This window comes from Bos indicus x Bos taurus, chromosome 11, assembly GCF_003369695.1.
Source record: "Bos indicus x Bos taurus breed Angus x Brahman F1 hybrid chromosome 11, Bos_hybrid_MaternalHap_v2.0, whole genome shotgun sequence".
In the NCBI taxonomy this organism is placed as follows: Eukaryota; Metazoa; Chordata; class Mammalia; order Artiodactyla; family Bovidae; genus Bos; species Bos indicus x Bos taurus.
Window position 1 is genome coordinate 59,150,800 of NC_040086.1, and position 25,166 is coordinate 59,175,965.

Below are 25,166 nucleotides of genomic sequence, written 5' to 3' on the forward strand. Positions count from 1 at the left end.
TTGTAGAAACATGACATTTAAACTGTATCTCAAGAGATTAAGGTAATTTCACTCCAAAGAATTGAAAGAAGTATATATCCCCGGCAAAGGGTATGGTGAGTACAAAGACCCAGAAATGGAAAAAGGCTTGATGGAATTGAGAAATTAGAAGAATGCTTTTTAACTTTTTCACAAAGCAAAAAAAAACTATTTATAATTAGATGATCTGTGAAACTAACCTTTTACTAAATCACCAAAAATCTTTTGGGCTTTGCAATATAAACCATCATACACCTAGGGACAGTTTCACTGGATTAAAAGTGCTGCTTAAGGTCTTCACTAAAAAGTCACTGGGCATTTATTCTACCAGAGATGTTTGATATAAATGACCTGAATGGTAACTTCAGAACTCCCACCTGGAGATTCAAGTCTGACTTCTAAGGTAGTGTGAATCCAGCTAGCTCTTTGTCTCAGATCTTCTGAGAGCTTTGCTCTCAAGTGAAAGAAAGACTTGGATCTTCACAAGGAAACCTGCAGTGTGTACTGGCTGGGGGCACTTTTCTCCCTCTGCTTTCTGGATTTGGGTTATGTGGTATAAGACACAGGGAAGTGGAATTGGGTTTGCCTCATTCTATCAGTTCTGAATAAGTTCCTTGAGTAAAATACTCTTATTTTATTCTTCTTCAGATACCAAGCACCTACTACAATGCCTAGCTTATAGTGCACTGGCTAACACCTGAATAGCTTTACTTTTTTAATGGTTTAAAAAAACAAAAATATAGAAATGCTTTATGACACCTAAAAATTATATCAAATTCTATCTCAATATTCAAAATCATTTTTACTGAAACAGAGCCACAGTCATTTACATTTTGTCAAAACCTATGTGCTTTCATGTTATAATGGCAGACTAGACTATGTGGGTTACAAGCCTTACTTACTATTTACTAGTCACTTATTATTGGCCATAATCGCAATGGTGTGATCACTCATCTAGAGCCAGACATCCTGGATTGCCAAGTCAAGTGGGCCTTAGAAAACATCACTATGAACAAAGGTAGTAGAGGCGATGGAATTCCAGCTGCTGCTACTGCTGCTAAGTAGCTTCAGTCATGTCCGACTCTGTGTGACCCATAGACGGCAGCCCACCAGGCTCCCCCGTCCCTGGAATTCTCCAGGCAAGAACACTGGAGTGGGTTGCCATTTCCTTCTCCAATGCATGAAAGTGAAAAGTGAAAGTGCAGTCGCTCAGTTGTGTCCAACTCTTCACGACCCCATGGACTGCAGCCTACCAGGCTGCTCCATCCATGGGATTTTCCAGGCAAGAGTACTGGAGTGGGGTGCTATTGCCCTCTCTGGGATTTCCAGCTAAGATATTTCAAATCCTAAAAGATGATGCTGTTAAAGCGCTGCACTCAATATGCTAACAACTTTGGAAAAATTATCATTGGCCACAGGACTGGAAAACATCAGTTTTCATTCCAATCCCAAAGAAGGGCATTGCCAAAGAATGTTCAAACTACCACACAGTTACACTCATTTCACACAAAGTAATGCTCAAAATTCCCCAACCTAGGCTTCAACAGTATACGAACAAAAAATTTCCAGATGTATAAGTTGGATTTAGAAAAGACAAGGGAACCAGAGATCAAATTGCCAACATCCTTCAGATCATAGAAAAAGCTGGAGAATTCCAGAAAAACATCTGCTTCATTCACTATTCTAAAGCTTTTGACTGTGTGGTTCACAAAAATCTGTGGAAAATACCTAAAGAGATGGTAATAACAGACCACTTTACCTGCCTCCTGAGAAGCCTGTATGCAGGTCAAGAAGCAACAGTTAGAACAGGACATGGAACAATGGGCTGTTTCCAAGTTGGGAAAGAAGTCTGTCAAGGCTGTATATTGTCATCCTGCTTAAACTTACATGCAGAGTACAGCATCTGAAATGCTGAGCTGGATGAAGCACAAGCTGGAATCAAGATTTCTGGGGAAAATATAAATAATGACAGGTATGCAGATGACACCACCCTTGTGGCAGAAAGTGAAAAGTATCTAAACAGCCTTTTAATGAAAGTGAAAGAAGAGAGTGAAAAGGCTGGCTTAATATTCAACATTCAAAAATCAAAGATCATGGCGTCCAGTTCTGTCATTTCATAGCAAAAAGATGAGGAAACAAGGAAACAGTGACAGACTGTATTTTCTGGGACTCCAGAATCACTGCAGATGGTGACTGCAGCCATGAAATTAAAAGACTCTTGCTCCTTGAAATAAAACTTTTGACAAACCTAGATAGCATATTATAAAGCAAAGCCATTACTTTATCGACAAAGGTCCATCTAATCAAAGTGGTGGTTTTTCCAGTAGTCATGTATCGATGTGAGAGTTGGGCTATAAAGAAAACTGAGGGGAGGGAGGAGGGAGGAGGGTTCAGGATGGGGAACACATGTATACCTGTGGTGGATTCATTTTGATATTTGGCAAAACTAATACAATTATGTAAAGTTTAAAAATAAAATAAAATTAAAAAAAAAAGAAAAGAAAGAAAACTGAGTGCCAAGGAACTGATGCTTTTGAACTGTGGTGTTGGAGAAGACTCTTGAGAGTCCCTTGGACTGCAAGGAGATCCAACCAGTACATCCTAAAGGAAATCAGTCCTGAATATTCATTGGAAGGACTGATGTGGAAGCTGAAGCTCCAATACTTGGGCCACGTGATGTGAAGAGTAGACTCATTAGAAAAGACCCTGAAGCTAGGAAAGATTGAAGGAGAGAGGAGAAGGGGATGACAGAGAACAAGAAGGTTGGATGGCATCACCAACTCAACGGACATGAGTTTGAGCAAACTCCAGGAGGTGGTGAAGGACATGGAAGCCTGGCGTGCTGCAGTCCATGGCATTGCAAAGAGTCGGACATGACTGAGTGACTAACAACAACAACTATTGGCCATTCACAGAAAAGTTTGCCAACCTCTGTGACAAATAATTTTCATGTAAATGAATGAATATATGAATAAATTAACTATAACAGAAAATTTATTTTTATGCAATTACTCCTCAAAAGTACTCCATGGCAGAGATCCAGATGTTGTCTAGATTTTAATACATTTTATTAAAAATATGACGCTTGTATGTATCGTTCTGCTGTGCTATTCTGAAATAGATTCAATCAGAATAAAAATTATAATTGTGTTTTCTAAATGAGCTTCTCCTATTTTTGTAATTAAACATACATCATCATGCTTCTTTTCATGAGGATCAGTCAATCCCCCAAGAAATTCTTTTTAAACTCTGTTCATCATCTCAGGTTACTCATCTCACTCTATCAAGTATATGTATGTCCTTTTGGGATCTTCTTCCTTCTGCATTTGTCATTTGGTTCTAAACTTTTACCCTGTGATAGGCATTTCTGATTTTTAAAGTATGACTGCAAGAAACTTAATCACCTTCCTTATATGTGAATTTCATTTCACTTTTTTCTTTACATTTCTAAAGAAATTATAGCTATTACTGAATACTCACTGCACTTTTTGAAGTGGTTATTTGGAAGAATCACAAAGTGACTATATCTTGAAAAGCAGAACCAGTCACATTTGGATGAAATAAGATTTATGCTCTTGTATAAAGCAAGTTGGTGAGGGTAAAAGAACAGAGTGAAAAAGCTGGTGTGAATTTCAGCATTAAAAAAAATATAAGATCATGGCATCCGATCACATCACTTCATGGCAAATAGAAGGGCAAACAGTAGAAGCAGTGACAGTTTTTCTTTCACTGGGCTCCAAAATCACTGCGGATGGTGACTGCAGCCATGAAATTAGAAGACGCTTGCTTCTTGGAAGAAAACCTATGACAAAACTAGACAGTGTATTAAATAGCAAAGACATCACTTTGCCCACAAACGTCCAAGTAGTCAAAGCTATGGTTTTATCTACAGTCATATACAGATATGAGAGCTGGACCATGAAGAAGGCTGAGCACTGAAGAATTGATGTTTTGAATCGTGGTGCTGGAGAAGACTCTTGTAAGTCCCTTGGACTGCAAGGAGATCAAACCTGTCAATCCTAATAGAAATCAACTTTGAATATTCATTGGAAGGACTGATGCTAAAGCTGAAGTTCCAATATTTTGGCCACCTGATGCAGACAGCCAGCTCATTGGAAAAGACCCTGATGCTGGGAAAGACTGAAGGCAAAAGGAGAAGAGGGTGACAGAGGATGAGATGGTTGGATAGCATCACCAACTCAATGGACATGAACTTGAGCAAACTCCAGGAGATAGTAGAGGACAGGGAAGCCTATCATGCTGCAGTCCACAGGGCTGCAAAGAGTTGGACACGACTTAGCGACTGAACAACAACAACATAAAGCAAGATATACACACTGTTATTGATTTAACAACAACAAAAAAAAAGCTATACACAATACATATTACAACATTACAAATAAACTACTCTGAACAGTGTGGGGAAAAGAAGAGAACTGAAAGAAAAACGGCTCTAACACTATTGCTTGCACCTTCCTAGTGTTGACATTCTTGCCGCTTTTCATTTATTTTCTTTTCCAAATTTCTGAAAAGGGATTACAAAGTAAATAATAAGTTGAATCTGTTACCTGAGATGACAAGGTTTTTTTTTTTTTCTTTTGTGTAGTTTTGTTTTTAAATTTGGACAAGTGGATTCAGACTCAAGTTCTTTAAAAAAAAAAAAAAGACTTGTCTTCTGCACATCATTGATATCACTGAAACTGATAATTTTATAGAGGCAAAAAATGTGGGTTTTGATATTTATCATCTCCTTTTTTTCTCTAAGTGTTTTGGAAATAAATTTATATAGATTGCAGTAAAAGAGTATGTTCATTTGCAATACACTCTAGGGGAGATCTTATTTTTTCAAATTCAGGGGCCAGCGCTACAGAAGGAAAAGCTTTAGAAGTTAATACTACTTAGTTAATCCAGCTCATTAGCCCCAAATCTCACTGAATGCTGAGACTGCTGCTAACGTAATAATTTCCCCTGTTAATGGAGTCAAAGTAAATTTCAAAGAATGGCTGGTACCTCATTCATTAACTTAATCAACTCTCTGGACACCTCACAGACAAGGCATCCTGATAGGAGAGCAATAAAGATGTAAGTGGGTGTTCTATTCTGTTTTCCCACCACTGATTTAAAACTTAAAATTCAAATAACCAAGAGTGCACAAGTAGTAAACAGTCCCATCTTCCCTGGTGACTGAGACAGTAAAGAATCTGCTGGCAATTCCAGAGACCTGGGTTTGATCCCTGGGTTGGGAAAATCTCCTGGAAGAGGAAATACAGTATTCTTGCCTGGAAAATTCCACAAACAGAAGAACCTGGCAGGCAACGGTCCATAGGGCCACGAACAGTTGGACATGACTGAGCACACAGGCAGGCACCACCTTTATTATTTTTTTTTTTTTTAAACTTTCCAATATTGTATTAGTTTTGCCAAATATCGAAATGAATCTGCCACAGGTATACATGCGTTCCCCATCCTGAACCCTACTCCCTCCTCCCTCCCCATACCCTTCCTCTGCGTCGTCCCAGTGCACCAGCCCCAAGCATCCAGTATCGTGCATCAAACCTGGACTGGTGACTCGTTTCATATATGATATTATAGTATTTCAATGCCATTCTCCCAAATCATCCCACCCTCTCCCTCTCCCACAGAGTCCATAAGACTGATCTATACATCAGTGTCTCTTTTGCTGTCTTGTACACAGGGTTATTGTTACCATCTTTCTAAATTCCATATATATGCGTTAGTATACTGTATTGGTGTTTTTCTTTCTGGCTTACTTCACTCTGTATAATAGGTTCCAGTTTCATCCATCTCATTAGAACTGATTCAAATGTATTCTTTTTAATGGCTGAGTAATACTCCATTGTGTATATGTACCACAGCTTTAAGACCAGAACAAGAAAAACAAATGCTACTATGTAACTTTTGTCAGAACTTAACTGCAAGGAGATCCAACCAGTCCATTCTGAAGGAAAGCAGTCCTGGGTGTTTATCGGAAGGATTCATGCTAAAGCTGAAACTCCAATACTTTGGCCATCTCACGCGAAGAGTTAACTCATTGGAAAAGACTCTGATGCTGGGAGGGATTGTGGGCAGGAGGAGAAGGGGACGACAGAGAATGAGAGGGCTGGATGGCATCACTGACTCAATGGACATGAGTTTGGGTGAACTCCAGGAGTTGGTGATGGACAGGGAGGCCTAGCGTGCTGTGGTTCATGGGGTTGCAAAGAGTCAGACACGACTGAGCTACTGAACTGAACTGAACTGACTGAAGTTTGAAATGATCCAAATAGAGAACAGACAATATAAAAACCCAAAATCTAGTGTACCTAGCATTGTATATTTTACATGCTAGAACTGCTGTACACACTTTAGCCTGTAAACAAAATGGATGTGGGGTGGTTATTAATTTGCACCATTATTATTTTGTTTTCCTTTAAAGATTTTCTAAAACAAAGGTCAATATATTTAATGAGTATATATAGCAAATACTTTTTTTTTCACACTTTTGACATTTAATCTTTAAAACAAAGTACGAGAAAGATAAGATTGTTATTTTTCTTTCACTCAATCAATATGTGAATACCTTCTGCCTACCTAAGCGGTATTTAAATGTTGTTGTTGCTGCTTAGTCACTAAGCCATGTCCAACTGTTTTGCAACCCCATGGACTGTCCCATGGGATTTCCCAGGCAAGAATAATGGAGTGGGTTGCCATTTCCTTCTCCATGGGATCTTCCTGATTCAGAGATCAAATTCAGGTCTCCTGCATTGGCAGGTGGATTCTTCATCACTGAGCTACCAGGGAAGCCTGGTGTCTAGATGATAAAATTCAATAAGAATGCATTTTAAATTATATTTAAATTATTTTTATTAATTTTTAGCAAATCTTCTTATGAGTTCTTGAATCTTTCTCATTTCTGGATAATCTTCACTACTATAGTTACTACTGAGGGAGAGTGGGAGGTCCTCATGCCTGTATAAAGTGTTAAGATGTCAGAGATTGCATGGGATTCTTTTTTAAAGAAATAGGTTTTGTTTAATTAGTGAACTAGTTAAAGTTTGGGGGTGGCAGAGAGAGAGGTTATTGGTGACAGTAGCTGAACCAGAAACAAAACAGCAGGAAGAGTTTTGCTTCTCTTTTGTCACTTAAAGAACTCTCCATTTTCTAAAACAGAAAGTGAGTTTTCTGGTTCAGGCACAACCTTAACTGACTTCAAGTCCCACAGTGTGAATCCTTGGGAGTGACTGTTATTCTCCTCCTGCACCTGCCCCTGGTTTCACCCCCAGCCAGAGAATTATTCAAAACTCTGTTTTCTTTCCTCTCTACCTATGTAGACACTCAAAGCTGGGGAGTGTTTCATAGTTCTACAAAGGACTTTTCCCCAGCCCAAACTAGCTGTTCCTCCAGTTGCATTGAATTATATGCTAGCAAAGCTTTCTTTTGTTCTGTTCTATCTTGGAGGAATTTCTAAGAGGCTTTGATATGGTTATAGAAAAACTCACAAACATCTCTGATTTCTGAAATGAAGATGTACTATTGAAACCTTTACTTTTAATTAACAGAAACTAAATGCTTAGAAAATCAGTGTTCTCTAATGCAGAAGCAGCCTGTATTTTTAAAATAATGAATAAGAATGTTTCATTGTAGAATGGGATTTAAAGTGTAATTTGATACATTGATTTTGGGTTCATTACTTATATTGTGTCTCTTTTACATTATACATGTCTTTAGATATTCAAAATCTAAGAAGGTAATTGGCACTTCTCTCGATTGAGACATGAAGGATAAAATCAGGTTTGGAGGTACTATTAATTTTCAGTTCAGTCTAATGCTCATACGTCCTCTGGGGTTTTTGCTCTTGGGCATATGTGCCTGCAACAAGCTTCCATGAGCCGTATGGGGTGTTAGCTAGTCTAATAAGCTTTAGTTGCTCCACTGAAAGGAAGACTTTCCTTCCTTCAGTGGTCTCACCTGGGCTTGTTCACATGGTGGTAGCTAGCCTGGCCCAGGATCCTAAGAGCCTGGCAACCCAAACAGTGTTGCTGCCATTTTGTTCTATAAGCTAAAGAAAGTTACAAAGCCAGCCAGTGTTAAAGGCAAGGAGAAATGGACTATAATATCTGGATAAATAAACAGAATTGTAGTCATGCATGCAATCTACTAAGTCTGGAACATGCACAACTTTGGGGCTATAGCAGTCATATGGACAATCAGGTTGAGGAAACAGACAGTCAGGACATGGAGACAACTTGCAGAGATAATAATGTGTGGCTGACTGAGATGACCCTGGTAACATTTGTGCTCCTGGTTTTAGCTGTTTCCAAGATTTTAGTGGTACCCTTGCACTTCCCTCAGTGTTGCTGTTAAATCCTTTCTTGAATCTATGAGTCAATTAAGTCTCCCTTTTTACCTAACTTAAATGAGTTCTATTGGCTTTAATCAAAATTCCTGAAAAAATACCTGCACCCAAACTTATTTGCATTTTCTTATTCCTTGTCCATTCTCGTCTTATACTAATATACTCAGTAGAATAAAGGTTAAGTTATATATTCATTTAGCTCCTACCCTTCATTTTTCAATCAATTTTATTTCCAATAAACCAAATGTCCATCTTAATTAAGCAACTCAACTGTATTTAATTCCTCATCTGGATTTGTAGGATGGTGCTTTTTAAATGGTCTGAGTAGTCAGACACTACCCTTTAATTCCAAAAATTAGAGACTAAATGTCATTTAGGAAATTGAAAATCAACTTTTTATGACTTCAATTGAAAGAACTCATACTGAAAAGTGAACAATGTTCATGAAAAGTTAATGAATAAGACTAATGATAGTGTGTAGTAATTTTAGAATGATCAGGCTATTAAACTACTTATAACTAATGCTAATACCTTAGAGAAAAGAGGTTAATGGTATTAGAATTTCATGCTCATAACAAAACTGAACTTCAAAAGCCTTTCATGATGACATATATCAAGAATCCACTCCACATTACTCTCACATTCACTATCTAGACACATTCATTTATCATTTTAAATATAATTATTATGGATGTCAAACTCTAGTATCTGAAGCAATTTTATGACTTTTGAACACCGCATATCCCTGTATAATTTTGCGCTTCCTCCTAAGATTTAAAAATATTCCCTTTTCTTGTTCCCTTTTTGGGCCACTGTAATTGAGAGGTCTGTGTCCTTTTAAAGTCCTTTCAGCATGTTGGAAGAAAAACATAATCTAGGGAAAAGGTAAATAATGTTTTTAGAAAACCAGCACAGATGGTAAGGATGCTAAGCTACTGAATGCACAGAGTAGGAATAAAAGCCTCTGCTAAAAGAACGATTCTGTGACCCATTACATCCTTGCATCTCTCTGAATGGAAACAAAAAAGAAGGCACAGTTTCCAGGAAAGACACTATCAATGTTGAGTAAAATTTGTGTAGGACAATGCCTTTTCAGTATATTCTTCTTTCTTCAGAAGCAGACAGTTACTTTGAGAGTTACCTGGTATTTACAGAGGTCAAGGAGGTGTCATTATTGTCCTCAGTTTCAGTAGATTCACAGGCAATGTGGGAGAATTTAGGAGACTTACAATTAGTGATAATGGTGTTTCCTCCCTTTGGTAATCTACTTCAAAATGTCTCTATAGAAGTTTATATGCCTCTATAAAAGTTTAAATTCAATTGAGTCGAAATGTTCATATTCCTGAGAAAAACAAACAATAGAATTTTAGTATACTTCCCCCAGTGAGACCCCTTCATTCCAGTGCCACACTGGTTATCTGTAAATAAAGTGCAGCTTTCAAGGCAGTCAGTGAGCCATCAAGCATGTGAAAGAGGCAATATTTCAGCAGTGCTGTGCTGTGCTAAAGAGTGAAATCCATCAGAGAGCTGATAAAACACAGGGGCCCTTTGGGAAAGCTCTAAGAACACATTCACAAAAATATCAAATACAAATTAAGGGGAACTTAAGGATACTTTGTTTTGACTGCTGGAAAGGAAACAATGATACACAGAGGGACCCAGGTGGTTAATGTACTGTGCACATCACTACTATGAGGTACAAAACCTCAGTCTCTCAGCTCTTCAGAAACTACAAAGTCAATTGATTACATAGTGCCCTGTAGAATAGACTTTAAACTTAAGTGAGCAAACATCCCAGATATCCTTTCAAAGACTGCCAATTCACTTGGCTTTTGAAGTCTTGTTATACGGCAGTTTTACAGGATAAGATTACAATGTTTTAACTCTACTAGAGGTTCTATTGGAGAAGGCAATGGCACCCCACTCCAGTACTCTTGTCTGGAAAACCCCATGAACAGAGGAACCTGGTAGGCTGCAGTCCATGGGGTCGCTAAGAGTTGGACATGACTGAGCGACTTCACTTTCCCTTTTCACTTTCATGCATTGGAGAAGGAAATGGCAACCCACTCCAGTGTTTTTGCCTGGAGAATCCCAGGGACAAGGGAGCCTGGTGGGCTGCCGTCTATGGGGTCACACAGAATCAGACACAACTGAAGTGACTTAGCAGCAGCAGCAGAGGTTCTAAGCTTCTCAAAAACAATACAGAAAATGGCAGGAGCCCTTGTTCATTGAAGTAAAAGTAAACAGGTACAATAGTAACAGCAAAACAAATTTTCTGGATTCAGAGATGATGCAATATGTAAACCTAAGGATCTGACGTTAATGTAAGTCCTTAGACATGGTAGTCAACTTCATTAGAAGGCAAATAGGGAGTTACTTTTTTCCATTTTAATTCAATTTTAGGGAGTTTATTTTATATTGGAAATTCAACTATGTTCACATATGAGCTAATGGTTTTCATCTATAGATTAACCTGATTGTTTCCTGAGAAACCTGTATGCAGGTCAAGAAGTAACAGTAAGAACCAGACATGGAACAATTGACTGGTTCCAAGTTGGGAAAGGAGTACATCAAGGCTGTATATTGTCAAGCTGCTTATTTAACTTATATGCAGAGTACATCATGTGAAATGCTGGGCTTGATGAATCACAAGCTGGAATCAAGATTGTAAGGAGAAATATCAACAACCTCAGATATGCAGATCATACCACTCTAATGGCAGAAAATAAAGAGGAATTAAAGAGCCTCTTGATGAGGGTAGAAAAGAAGAGAGAAAAAGCTGGCTTGAAACTCAATATTAAAAATACTAAGATCATGGCATCCAGTCCCATTACTTAATGAAAAATAGAATAGGGAAAAGTAGAAACAGTGAAGATTTTATTTTCTTGGGCTCCAAAATCACTGTAGATGGTGATTGTAGCCATGAAAATAAAAGATTCTTGTTCCATGAAAGGAAAGCTATGACAGACCTAGATAGCAGAGGCATCAATTTGCTGAAAAAGGTCTGCATAGTCAAAGCCATTGTTTTTTCCAGTAGTCATGTACAGATGTGAGAGTCGGACCACAAAGAAGGCTGAGTGCTGAAGAACTGATGCTTTTGAATTGTGGTGCTGGAGAGGACTCTTGGGAGTCTCTTGGACTGCAACGAGATCAAATCAATCAATCCTAAAGGAAATAAACCCTAAATACTCATTGGAAGGGATTATACTAAAGCTGAAGCTCCAAAACCTTGGCTACCTGATGCAGAGAGCTGACTCATGGGAAAAGACCCTGGTGCTGGGAAAGACTGAAGGCAAACAGAGAAGTTGGCAGAGGATGAGATGGTTAGGTAGCATCACAAACTCAATGGACATGAATTTGAGCAAAATCTGGGAGACAGTGAAGGACAGGGAAGCCTGGTGTGTTGCAATCCATGAAGTCTCAAAGAGTCAGACATGACTTGATGACTGACCAGCAACAACAACAGAAGGGTCTTTAATATCTTGTTTCATTATCACATTCTCTGCTCATACATATTTGTAGATTCAAGTGTCTTCTTACCACAATGACTAGAAAGTCTATAATGAGAATACAAAATGGTGGACAAAATCACAACCCATGCTTAATATTTACTTTGATATCTTTTAGTAATTTGATTTGATAATTTGGAGATACAGAGTCATTCCTCTAATTGAAAGTGTGCAAAAAAAATGATCTATACCCAGTGAATGTTGCTGTCATTGGAAATAATTTGGTGGATGTTTTTGGTTTTGAGTAATACTATTTCACATATCAATAGCAACAACAAAAATTAAGAGTGGACTATGTAACTCATAGGGAGATATTCTTCATAAAATTCTTCCTGTTGAAATGTCTGAATAATATGCTCTGATTTGTATGCTTTTTCAGAGTTTTGCAGACCCATGACACAAAACACAGCTATCTCTATCTAACCAATATATTTTAAAAGCCAATAAGGTTTCCCAAAATAGAACTTGCTGACAAACGCTTCAGATGTGGACCTTTAGTGAGTCATACATGAATATAGTAGAGGCAAGAGTCACTAAAGGCAAGTTCTACATGAGTAAGAACAAAAAAAATCACTGTCGATTTGGGGAAGACCTAATTTAATATTTAGTATTTAGTAATTCAGCTATATTGTCTTATAATTTGTTCCTTGCTTTCACTATCAGTACAAAAACTAATGTCTAATGTCTAAAACATCTCTGTATAAATCCCAATTTTGACCTAGTATGTATTCAGAAAACTAAGATCATGGCATCTGGTCCCATCACTTCATGGGACATAGATGGGGAAACAGTGTCATACTTTATTTTTTGGGCTCCAAAATCACTGCAGATGGTGAATGCAGGCATGTAATTAAAAGACACTTGCTCCTTGGAAGGAAAGTTATGACCAACCTAGACAGCATATTAAAAACTAGAGACATTACTTTGCCAACAAAGGTCCGTCTAGTCAAGGCTATGGTTTTTCCAGGGGTCATGTATGGATGTGAGAGTTGGACTGTGAAGAAAGCTGAGCACCGAAGAATTGATGCTTTTGAACTGTGGTGTTGGAGAAGACTCTTGAGAGTCCCTTGGACTTCAAGGAGATCCAACCAGTCCATTCTAAAGGAGATCAGTCCTGGGTGTTCTTTGGAAGGACTGATGCTAAAGCTGAAACTCCAATACTTTGGCCACCTCATGCGAAGAGTTGACTCATTGGAAAAGACCCTGATGCAGGAGGAGAAGGGGATGACAGAGGATGAGATGGCTGGATGGCATCACCACCCCACCCCACCCCCAGGGATCGAGCCCAGGTCTCCTGCATTACTGGCAAATTATTTACCACTGAGCCACCAGGGAAGCCTGGCTAAAAGACAGTGTCATAGTATAACATAGACAGCAACATCAGGAAATAACTGCCACTCCTACCACTTGTAGGATTAAGGAACCAAAGGAAGGCATTGGAATCATTAAGGATTGGAGGAGGAGCTTTGTGGAGATGAACATCAGACTTCCCTGGTGCTAGAGTCTCTGAGGGGGACATGATGAAATTAAATGCTGGAAATGCAAATGTCAGAAAGACTACAAACTAGAATCACCTGCTATTACAGAAAGGCACTACTGCAGCCAGAATGAAGAAGTGTTGAGGTAACTACCTGGAGCAGGAAGAAACAGAGAGGAAGTCCACCATATGAGCAATCCTTATGTCTCCTCTAGTCTTTCTAGCTCCTTCCAGTAGTCTCAAGCAGAAGGTCAAGAGAAAATGGGGTTTGCAAAGCTCCTGCTCAGCATCATAAAGCCAACTACCGAAGTGGGGCTGGAGCCAAGAGACAATGGTTTGAAATGCCACAACCTCTACCTTACAGGACAGTGAAGGGTTTGCAATTACATCATTGGTGGACGGTTCCCAAGAGTGTCAGATTGGATCCAGTGAGTTATGAGAAATGCTCTAGGATGAAAGCAAGAATTAAGCAATGATCATTTCCCTTTTTTCTAGTTTTGAGATACATTTTTCTTTATTAGAAAGTTGTAGTTTAATAAAAATCTGTACAGAGAATCAAAATTATTATAACTTTAACATATTCAGTGTTTCCTATTAAAGAGATTTCTACTTCAGGTCTATTATTCTAATATTAGACACATTTTGGCTTATTAGCTTAAAATCAGCAACATTATATATTATAAATGCAAAGATGTGCCCACTTTCAGGATTCTAGACTGACTGCTTTTGTCCAGATATTATAGAATTGTTAGAAATAATCTGTGAGAAACTGTGATATTTTTAATTAAACAAAATTTATATATAGACATAATAAAGATTTCAATTATTTGTAAAAATACTTTTAAAGTAAAAAAATCTATATGTTTATAGTTTTAGTCACACAAAAATGGATCCTACCTCAATTTTTTTTACTTACTATCATCCCTTGTAATATTACACAGATTGATATTCCCCAATCTTTGTATTATTATCTGCATTCAAACGTACACGCACAGAATATATGTTAAAATTCCCTCTTGATGGTAATTTATGTTGTTTGTAACTTTCTGCTATGATGATAAATGATGAATGAACAAATGACAGGATACACATTGAACAATCTTTATATGTGATCTCATATACAAAGTGTTGGAGAAGGACATGGCAATCCACTCCAGTATTCTTGCTTGGAAAACCTCATGAACAGGGGAGCCAAGTAGCCTACAGTCCGTGGTGTCAAAAGTGTCGGATACAACTGAGCGACTAAACAACAAATATACAAAGGGCATGTGTGTGTGTGTACGTGTATGTGTGTGTGCATTCTTAGCATATAAAATGATATATATAATGGACAAAACAATATCGAGTTAGATACTAACAATCAGTATTTTGTCTAATGTTCATTAATAGTTGGGTCAGCCATTCATGACTTAAAACATCATGAAAAGACAACAAAATACAGTCCTATGAGTGTCATGTCATGTTTTTATTCAAAGCATTTTTATAATCAGTATTTTTCTTTCTTATAACCAGATCCTACACCATGTGAAGCCCTTACCATATTACAGCTACGACCAGCCGGTGATCAGGTACTGCCAGGCTCACCAGCCACTCCGTGTCAACAAGGGCTATGAAGCAGTGTCTCCAGAACAGGACGAATCTCCCCGTCTGGAGCTTGGGCACGACCACAGCTTCATCGCCACCATCGCCAGGTCTGCAGCCCCAGCCATTTACCTTGAGAGAATAACAAACTAACATGAAAGGCAACCCCTCATTGGAGAACTCAATCCGGGGAAGGAGGGCCTTCATCTTAAAGGAGAATGAGTGCCCAAATCACGCAACGCAGCCGGCTCATCGTTCCTGAGATATTTATGACAGAGAGGAAAGGAAACAAAGAAAACTGCTTAAAGAGAGCAGCGGATGTACCTACAAGCATAACCAGAACTACAGAACTCTCTTTGCTTTAAAACATACAAACAGAAACTCTCCTGGATGTAAATAGTAAACGTGTCAGGTTCTTATAAAAATAGATTTCACCTTAGCTACATATAGCTTTGTTTGTATATTTTGCTTTTTTACAACTGCATGGTTCCTGGGCTGGAGAACCACAGTGGGGTGGGGGTGGGGGGAGCATCAAACCAGATGTGGGTGGGAAATTGGGGAAAGAATACATTTTTCGCTGTTAAATGTGTGTAACAGATTATTCCACTTGTTTTCGTTTCATTTTTCTTTAAAAATGTCATTTGTTCTTGTTTGGTTTGTTGTGTTTTTTTACTGGTCATGTGATTCTGTTTCCAATTCTGAACATGGGCACTGAAATTTATGTTGTTCCAAAAGATTTTCTTTACCACAGACCACAAACAAACAAAGTTGACCACAAAATCTGACAGAACTACTGGGATGAAGATCCAACAAAATCTGAGCAAATGATCCTTCAAGTCACATTGTACGCAATGTGAAGAGTTCTGATTTTTTTTGTCCTACTGGCAGCCCACACTGTGAGCTTTCACTGTGTGAGAGGTAAAGAGAAAGACCTGGAAGACCTCCAAATAAGAAGACTCCTAAAAAGTTTCTCAACTTCATATACCTAGGGATATATGAAGAACAAAGGCCATGTGGTCAATGAACCAAACTACCAAGCTGACAAATTTCTAAACACACGATAATGTGTCACCTTGCTTTTTAAATTATCAATTTGCTTTTGTGTAGATTTTATCAATAAAAGAAAAAATATTGGAAAAAATAAACAATTATTTTGTGGTTAGTATACCACAGCCCACCTGATGTTGAATGCTTTGTCTCTATATTATGGAATCTTTCTAGTATACTGTGACAAGTAGAGAAGAATATTTTGATATCTGTCAGCTGCCTTCTATATGTTCTTCCCTCAGGTAAGGAAGTCCTACAAGATTAGAAGAGAATTATGAGATATCGTATGCACTAATTGCTTTCATAATTTCATTTACGATATGATGTGACTCAGAACTGTTTAGCAATAAGAAAAAATTAAGTATCCATGAAAGTTTTGGAGGTTGAATGATCTTCCAGGACAGACAGAACTGTGTGGATGTTGATTACTATTTCAATAAGCATAGTTATCACCCATTTTTTAACAAAGGATATACCTATGCACACATCAGTTGAACCATTTTCACTTAACTTCCTTGGTGCTGTGATGCTATCTCATCAATTCTCTGATTCACTACAAACATTATCCTGATCTAGCCACTTGTCTGATTCACTATTTTTTAAATAAATTGAAATTATATAATGTATGTCATCCTTTATTAGGTAAGATTTTGCATTCTGAAAGGTGCTAATATATGGTGATACTAGTGGGTTTTCTGAACAACTAAATGGATTGCTGCCGTCCATTTAATTCCAAATTCTCTTAAAATAATAATAAAATTATTGTCAATTACTTTCACATCAAAGTAAACTAGCATAGAGTACTAAGATTTTTTCCTCAAGGTCATTCTGTCTTACTACTATTTTAAATTAGATTTGAAGATAAATTCTATCTTAACTGATAAAAATGTTGTCATATTAGAGAAAATTAAAGGAAGCGTTTTACATTGGAACACAAGTGGTTGACCTCAGATTCTGATAACTTTCCCGTTAACATTTATATGGGCTTACCTGGTAGCTCAGCTGGTAAAGAATCTGCCTGCAATGCAAAAGACCCCAGTTCAATACCTGGATTAGCAAGATCTGCTGCAGAAGGATTAGGCTACCCACTCCAGTATTCTTGGGCTTCCCTGGTGGCTCAGCTAGTAAAGAATCCGCCTGCAGTGCGGGAGACCTGGGTTTGATTTAAAGTTAAATTCTATATTAATTGATAAAAATTTTGTCATATTAAAGAAATTTAAAAGAAACCTTTTACATTAGAACACAGGCTGTTGCTCTCAGATTCTGATAACTTTCTTGTTAACATTTATAAGTTTGGATTACATTATATCTGGGTATGTTTCTTATACATATTCAAGTATAGTTATATATCACCAACTCAGTGAACATAAATTTGAGCAAACTCCAACAGATAGTTACGAACAGGGGCCTGGTGTGCTGCAGTCTACGAGGTCGCAAAGAATTGAACATGACTTAGTGACTGAACAATAACAACAAAATTCAATTCAATGAGTTGATTACGAGCTTAAAAGTTAAAAATAATTATTTGCCAATTGACTTTTTTTTAAGAATTATTTAACAGATTTGTGTAGTCTTCCAGGTGGCACTAGTGGTAAAGAGCCCACCTGCCAATGCAGGAGACTTAAGAGATGCAAGTTTTATCCCTGGGTTGGGAAGATGCCAACCCAGGAAATGGCAACCACTCCAGTATTCTTACCATGGGAAATCCCATGGACAGAGAAGCCTGGCAGGCTACAGTCCATAGGGTTGAAAAGAGTCAAATATGACTGAAGTGACAGCATAGCACACAATATATTTGTAGCAAAACATTTTGGAGTGTCTTCCCAAATTACATGAATTCTCTTAACTCTTCCCACCATCTCCAACTATCCAACATCACCTATATATCCCATCTGCCACCCCATTCCTGCCTGAGGTGATTTACTAGAGGTCATACCTGAAAAACTGTGATCAAATTTCTCTTAAATCAACAATTTATTCTGTTTATTTCTCTTTCTTGCAAGCAAAAAGTGCCCTAAAATTGATAATATTCATGTTATATAAAACTGCCATATTTGGCCAAACATTGCCTCAAATCTAACATGAAATCCTGAACTGCTAGCAAAACAGACAACATTATGACAACGCTGCTGCTGCTGCTGCTAAGTCGCTTCAGTGGTGTCCGACTCTGTGCAACCCCATAGACGGCAGCCCACCAGGCTCCCCCATCCCTGGGGTTCTCCAGGCAAGAACACTGGAGTGGGTTGCCATTTCCTTCTCCAATGCATGAAAGTGAAAAGTGAAAGTGAAGTCGCTCAGTCCTGTCCGACTCTCAGCGACCCCATGGACTGCAGCCCACCAGGCTCCTCCATCCATAGGACTTTCCAGGTAAGAGTACTGGAGTGGGGTGCCATTGCCTTCTCCGATGACAATGCTATATCCTCTTAATAGGAAAACTTTCAAAGAAATTTTTAAAAACAGTTTCATTTACATATGCCAGAACAAGTTTTACTGCATTTTGGAACTCTACTGATGATTAAACAAAAAATCGAACCAGCCAACCAATCTAACAAACCAAAAAAATCTAAAAAAAAAAAAAAAGTTGCTTAAGTAGGTTTAGAAAAATGATTGAAAAATTCAACCTAGAAATCGTGTGAGAGATCAACTAGATTCTTAGAGAAAACAACTTCTTGAAAAAAATAATGCTATTTTCAACAGAGAACTTAACCAGATACTGGATCTTTTAAGATCCTTTAAGCCCAAAAGTTAATCATGTCTATGTTGAAAGCCTGGTATAACCAAGGAGGATGCAAGGTTTCTGTCAGTCACAATCAAGACTAAATTACTGTCAGGACCCCTCAGTGATAAACAGCAAACCTGAACCATCTGATCACGTTCATCACAATTTCTGGTTTACTCAACTGCTGTGCTATGCAAACTGGTTGCCCTAGATTCCCTCTTCTCCCTAAACCTGGAAGAGAGTTCGTAATTTGGAATTGTGGCCCCATCAGAAGGTGCCATTCAATGAGTGAAGCAGCGTACTCAGTATTTTCCTAGTTCAGGGGAAGAAATACATCACACTTCTAGAGACAATTTGAATTTTTTCTCTAGGTGTAGCTAACATAAGTTTTGGTTTTTGTTTTATACTGTCTTCTAAAAGTCAGAAATCATTTTGATTCTATTTGTTTTTTAGGATAAGATGTTAAAGATCCTTAAAATAAGTTATGCTTTATTTCAAGACCACCCTAATTAGTAGTTTGCTTTTATACTATAATATTTATTAAACCTCTGAAAGGTATGCGGGTTGAGGAGTAGCATGGTGTTAACCATGCTAATCAGAACTATGAATGTGACACCTACAGACTGAAATGATCAATTATTTAAACATTATGATTATATTTTTCATAAACATTCTTAGTAATGTTGAATTTGCTTTTACTTGCTGTTTAATACAATAAGGAAATATCTAAAATCAGAAACTATATATATATATATATATATGTTTAAATTTTAATTCTATTGTAGCTCTACTCACAATATATCATATATGACCTTCTGAGACTAAAGCTATAAATGGTGAGTCATCATTTGCAGAATGCCAGAAACCCAAGTACTTTGAAAATTAAAGAGAGACTAAGTTACAATATTTCAAATAATTTATCTCAGTACTAAGACAGTGTGAGAGGAAGGAGGCCTCTAGGAGGATTTCCCTAGCATCTGCATTTAGCCTTCATGCCACACTTTTGTCAGTAGCTTGAGCAAAAGTGATACATACCATGAAACTGAGAAAAGGGAGAAAATGTAGTATTCCAACCTGTAAACCTTGTTTTTTATAAGCAATCATTACATGTAAATTACATTTGGAAATTTTGGTTGAACAATACTTTATCATTACTCCACAGTGTCACAAGACCATCAAAGGAAACAAATCAAAGAGAAGCCCAAAATAAAGAATGTTATTATTCGAACCTAACCTTTACTAGTCAAACCATGCCTAGGATTCAGGATCAGTGTTATATCAGCAAGGGGACATCTCCAAGAATAGTAAAAATAATACTGAAATTTGTGTAATCCATAGCATATATCCCTGTTCAATCAAGGAAAGCATGTACCTTTGCAAATAACTATTTCCACATTTACAAATGACATGATATACTCATGTCTGAAATGCATGGAGGCATTTCTTTATGAAGAACACAATATATTTTAATCTTGCTAATAATAGAGCGAATGTCAAGTTCATCTGGATTAAGTGAAAATGAATAATTAAAATGACAAGAACCTAGTATCGTGAATGGAAAATGGATCTCTCCATATACAGCTTTCCTCTTCCTTGTAGGAGATAGGCCCATTGTTTCTACTGTGTAAAGAGTTGCAAAATCATAATTAATAAATGCACAGATAATTGCAGAAAGCAAAGAAGAAGTAAAGAGTCTCTTGAGGAAAGTTAAAAAGGTGAGTGAAACAGTTGGCTTAAAATTCAAAAAACTAAGATCATGGCATCCAGTGCCATCACTTCTCGGCATATAGATGGGGAAACAATGGAAACAGTGACAGACTATTTTGGGGGGCTCCAAAATCACTGCAGATGGTGACTGCAGCCATGAAATTAAAAGATGCTTGCTCCTTGGAAGAAAAGCTGTGACCAACCTGGGCAACAGAGACATTACTTTGCCAACAAACGTCCATCTAGTCAAAGCTATGGTTTTTCCAGTAGTCATGTATGGATAGGAGAGTTGGACTATAAAGAAAGCTGAGCGCTGATGAAATGATGCTTTTGAACTGTGGTGTTAGAGAAGACTCTTGAGAGTCCCTTGGACTGCAAGGAGATCCAACCAGTCAATCCTAAAGGAAATCAGTCCTGAATATTCATTGGAAGGACTGATGTTGAAACTGAAACTCCAATACTTTGGCCACCTAATGCAAAGAACTGACTCACTGGAAAAGATCCTGATGCTGGGAAAGATTGAAGGTGGGAGGAGAAGGGGATGACAAAGGATGAGATGGTTGGATGGCATCACTGACTCCATGGACATGAGTTTGAACAAGCTCTGGGAGTTGGTGATGGACACAGAGGCTTGGCATGCTGCAGTCCATGAGGTCGCAAAGAGTTGGATATGACTGAGTGACTGAACTGAACTGATATATGTATATGCATTTAATAGATGTGAATTTATTATTTATTAAATAGCTGTCCAAACTCTGGGAAATAGTGGAGGTAAGAGGAGTTTGGCATGCTGCAGTCCATGAGATCACAAAGAGTCAGACATGGTTTAGGAACTGAACAACAACAACATATTTATATGTCACTGTGTGCTTTTATAATATTCTATAAAGTTGGCTTTTTCTTTTTTTTTAAATTAATTTTATTTTATTTTTAAACTTTACATAATTGTATTAGTTTTGCCAAATATCAAAATGAATCCGCCACAGGTATACATGTGTTCCCCATCCTGAACCCTCCTCCCTCCTCCCTCCCCATGCCATCCCTCTGGGTCGTCCCAGTGCACTAGCCCCAAGCATCCAGTATCGTGCATCGAACCTGGACTGGCATCTCGTTTCATACATGATATTTTACATGTTTCAATGCCATTCTCCCAAATCTTCCCACCCTCTCCCTCTCCCACAGAGTCCATAAGACTGTTCTATACATCAGTGTCTCTTTTGCTGTCTCGTACACAGGGTTATTGTTACCATCTTTCTAAATTCCATATATATGCGTTAGTACACTGTATTGATGTTTTTCCTTCTGGCTTACTTCACTCTGTATAATAGGCTCCAATTTCATTCACCTCATTAGAACTGATTCAAATGTATTCTTTTTAATGGCTGAGTAATACTCCATTGTGTATATGTACCACTGCTTTCTTACCCATTCATCTGCTGATGGACATCTAGGTTGCTTCCATGTCCTGGCTATTGTAAACAGTGCTGTGATGAACATTGGGGTACACGTGTCTCTTTCCCTTCTGGTTTCCTCAGTGTGTATGCCCAGCAGTGGGATTGCTGGATCATAAGGCAGTTCTATTTCCAGTTTTTTAAGGAATCTCCACACTGTTCTCCATAGTGGCTGTACTAGTTTGCATTCCCACCAACAGTGTAAGAGGGTTCCCTTTTCTCCACACCCTCTCCAGCATTTATTATTTGTAGACTTTTGGATCACAGCCATTCTGACTGGTGTGAAATGGTACCTTTCAAGTTAGAGAAATATATATATTTTGCTTCATATTTCAGATATATATACATATAATTTAACTACTTATATTGGGAAATTTCCTTCAAGAAGAACAAAATAAAGTTAGAATTTCTTCTTTAAAGCATGCATCAAAATAAAACCAATACTGAAATATAAATTTTTAAATAATTTAAGAAATTGAAATGCATATGCATTAAGTCCACAATAATAATATAGGTAAATGGATAATATTAAGGAAACACTAAAGGCAGGAAGTGTAAAAATGATATTTTAATAAATAAAACATAAACCTTGTAAAAAAAATCTCAAAAAATGCAAAGCAAACTGGTCCTTTAGAATTTGTAACATAAACAATTACAATTATGTAATATCTTTAATATACAAAGAGTTCTAAAAAGATAAATTAGGGATTCTATTTATGTAACATTTATATGGTAAAATTATAGAGGTGGTGAGCAAATTAGTGCTGTCTATGAGTCAGGAATGTAAGAGAGAGAGAGGTCTATGTGTGACTATAAAGAGATAGCATAAAACACTGAGGTGATAACATAGTTCTGTACCTTGATTGTAATGATACTTACACAAAATAATAAAAATGGCATATAACTGTAAACACATATGGTGCTAAAGTCAATTTCCTAGTTTTGATTTTGTGTTGTACTTATGTACAATGTAAATATTGTAAAAACAAGGTAAAATTTATGTAAGAACTCTGCAATTGTTTGCAACTTCTCAGGAATCTGTAATTATCTTAAAAATAAAAACTTAAATTACATGAAAGCATTTCCTCTAAAGTCAGGAACAAGACAAGGGTGCCCACTTTCACCATTACTATTCAACATAGTTTTGGAAGTTTTGGCAACAGCAATCAGAGCAGAAAAAGAAATAAAAGGAATCCAAATTGGAAAAGAAGAAGTAAAACTCTCACTATTTGCAGATGACATGATCCTCTACATAGAAAACCCTAAAGACTCCACCAGAAAATTACTAGAACTAATCAATGACTATAGTAAAGTTGCAGGATATAAAATCAACACACAGAAATCCCCTGCATTCCTATACACTAATAATGAGAAAACAGAAAGAGAAATTAAGGAAACAATTCCATTCACCATTGCAACGGAAAGAATAAAATACTTAAGAATATATTTACCTAAAGAAACTAAAGACCTATATATAGAAAACTATAAAACACTGGTGAAAGAAATCAAAGAGGACACTAATAGATGGAGAAATATACCGTGTTCATGGATTGGAAGAATAAATATAGTGAAAATGAGTATACTACTCAAAGCAATTTATAGATTCAATGCAATCCCTATCAAGCTACCAACAGTATTCTTCACAGAGCTAGAACAAATAATTTCACAATTTGTATGGAAATACAAAAAACCTCAAATAGCCAAAGCGATCTTGAGAAAGAAGAATGGAACTGGAGGAATCAACCTACCTGACTTCAGGCTCTACTACAAAGCCACAGTTATCAAGACAGTATGGTACTGGCACAAAGACAGAAATATAGATCAATCGAACAAAATAGAAAGCCCAGAGATAAATCCACACACATATGGACACCTTATCTTTGACAAAGGAGGCAAGAATATACAATGAATTAAAGACAATCTCTTTAACACGTGGTGCTGGGAAATCTGGTCAACCACTTGTAAAAGAATGAAACTGGACCACTTTCTAACACCATACACAAAAATAAACTCAAAATGGATTAAAGATCTAAACGTAAGACCAGAAACTATAAAACTCCTAGAGGAGAACATAGGCAAAACACTCTCTGACATACATCACAGCAGGATCCTCTATGACCCACCTCCCAGAATATTGGAAATAAAATCAAAAATAAACAAATGGGACCTAATTAACCTTAAAAGCTTCTGCACATCAAAGGAAACTATTAGCAAGGTGAAAAGACAGCCTTCAGAATGGGAGAAAATAACAGCAAATGAAGCAACTGACAAACAACTAATCTCAAAAATATACAAGCAACTCCTACAGCTCAACTCCAGAAAAATAAATGACCCAATCAAAAAATGGGCCAAAGAACTAAATAGACATTTCTCCAAAGAAGACATACAGATGGCTAACAAACACATGAAAAGATGCTCAACATCACTCATTATCAGAGAAATGCAAATCAAAACCACTATGAGGTACCATTTCACACCAGTCAGAATGGCTGCGATCCAAAAGTCTACAAATAATAAATGCTGGAGAGGGTGTGGAGAAAAGGGAACCCTCTTACACTGTTGGTGGGAATGCAAACTAGTACAGCCACTATGGAGAACAGTGTGGAGATTCCTTAAAAAACTGGAAATAAAACTGCCTTATGATCCAGCAATCCCACTGCTGGGCATACACACTGAGGAAACCAGAAGGGAAAGAGACACATGTACCCCAATGTTCATCACAGCACTGCTTATAATAGCCAGGACATGGAAGCAACCTAGATGTCCATCAGCAGATGAATGGGTAAGAAAGCAGTGGTACATATACACAATGGAGTATTACTCAGCCATTAAAAAGAATACATTTGAATCAGTTCTAATGAAGTGAATGAAACTGGAGCCTATTATACAGAGTGAAGTAAGCCAGAAGGAAAAACACCAATACAGTATATTAACGCATATATATGGAATTTAGAAAGATGGTAACAATAACCCTGTGTACGAGACAGCAAAAGAGACACTGATGTATAGAACAGTCTTATGGACTCTGTGGGAGAGGGAGAGGGTGGGAAGATTTGGGAGAATGACATTGAAACATGTAAAATATCATGTATGAAACGAGTTGCCAGTCCAGGTTCGATGCACGATACTGGATGCTTGGGGCTAGTGCACTGGGACGACCCAGAGGGATGGTATGGGGAGGAGGAGTGAGGAGGGTTCAGGATGGGGAACACATGTATACCTGTGGCGGATTCATTTTGATATTTGGCAAAACTAATACAATTATGCAAAGTTTAAAAATAAAATAAAATTTAAAAAAAAT

The 25,166-nt window shown here is 37.5% G+C and overlaps 1 protein-coding gene across 1 annotated transcript in view; it reads left to right on the forward strand.

The window, feature by feature from the left end:
* Positions 1-16,103, forward strand: part of LRRTM4 (leucine rich repeat transmembrane neuronal 4) — a 998,210-nt gene extending 982,107 nt beyond the window's left edge. The window contains exon 4 of the mRNA XM_027555579.1: positions 14,873-16,103. Coding sequence (XP_027411380.1) covers positions 14,873-15,094 — 222 coding nt within the window. The 3' untranslated portion in view covers positions 15,095-16,103. The remainder of the gene's footprint in view (positions 1-14,872) is intronic.
* The last annotated feature ends 9,063 nt before the right edge of the window (positions 16,104-25,166 follow it).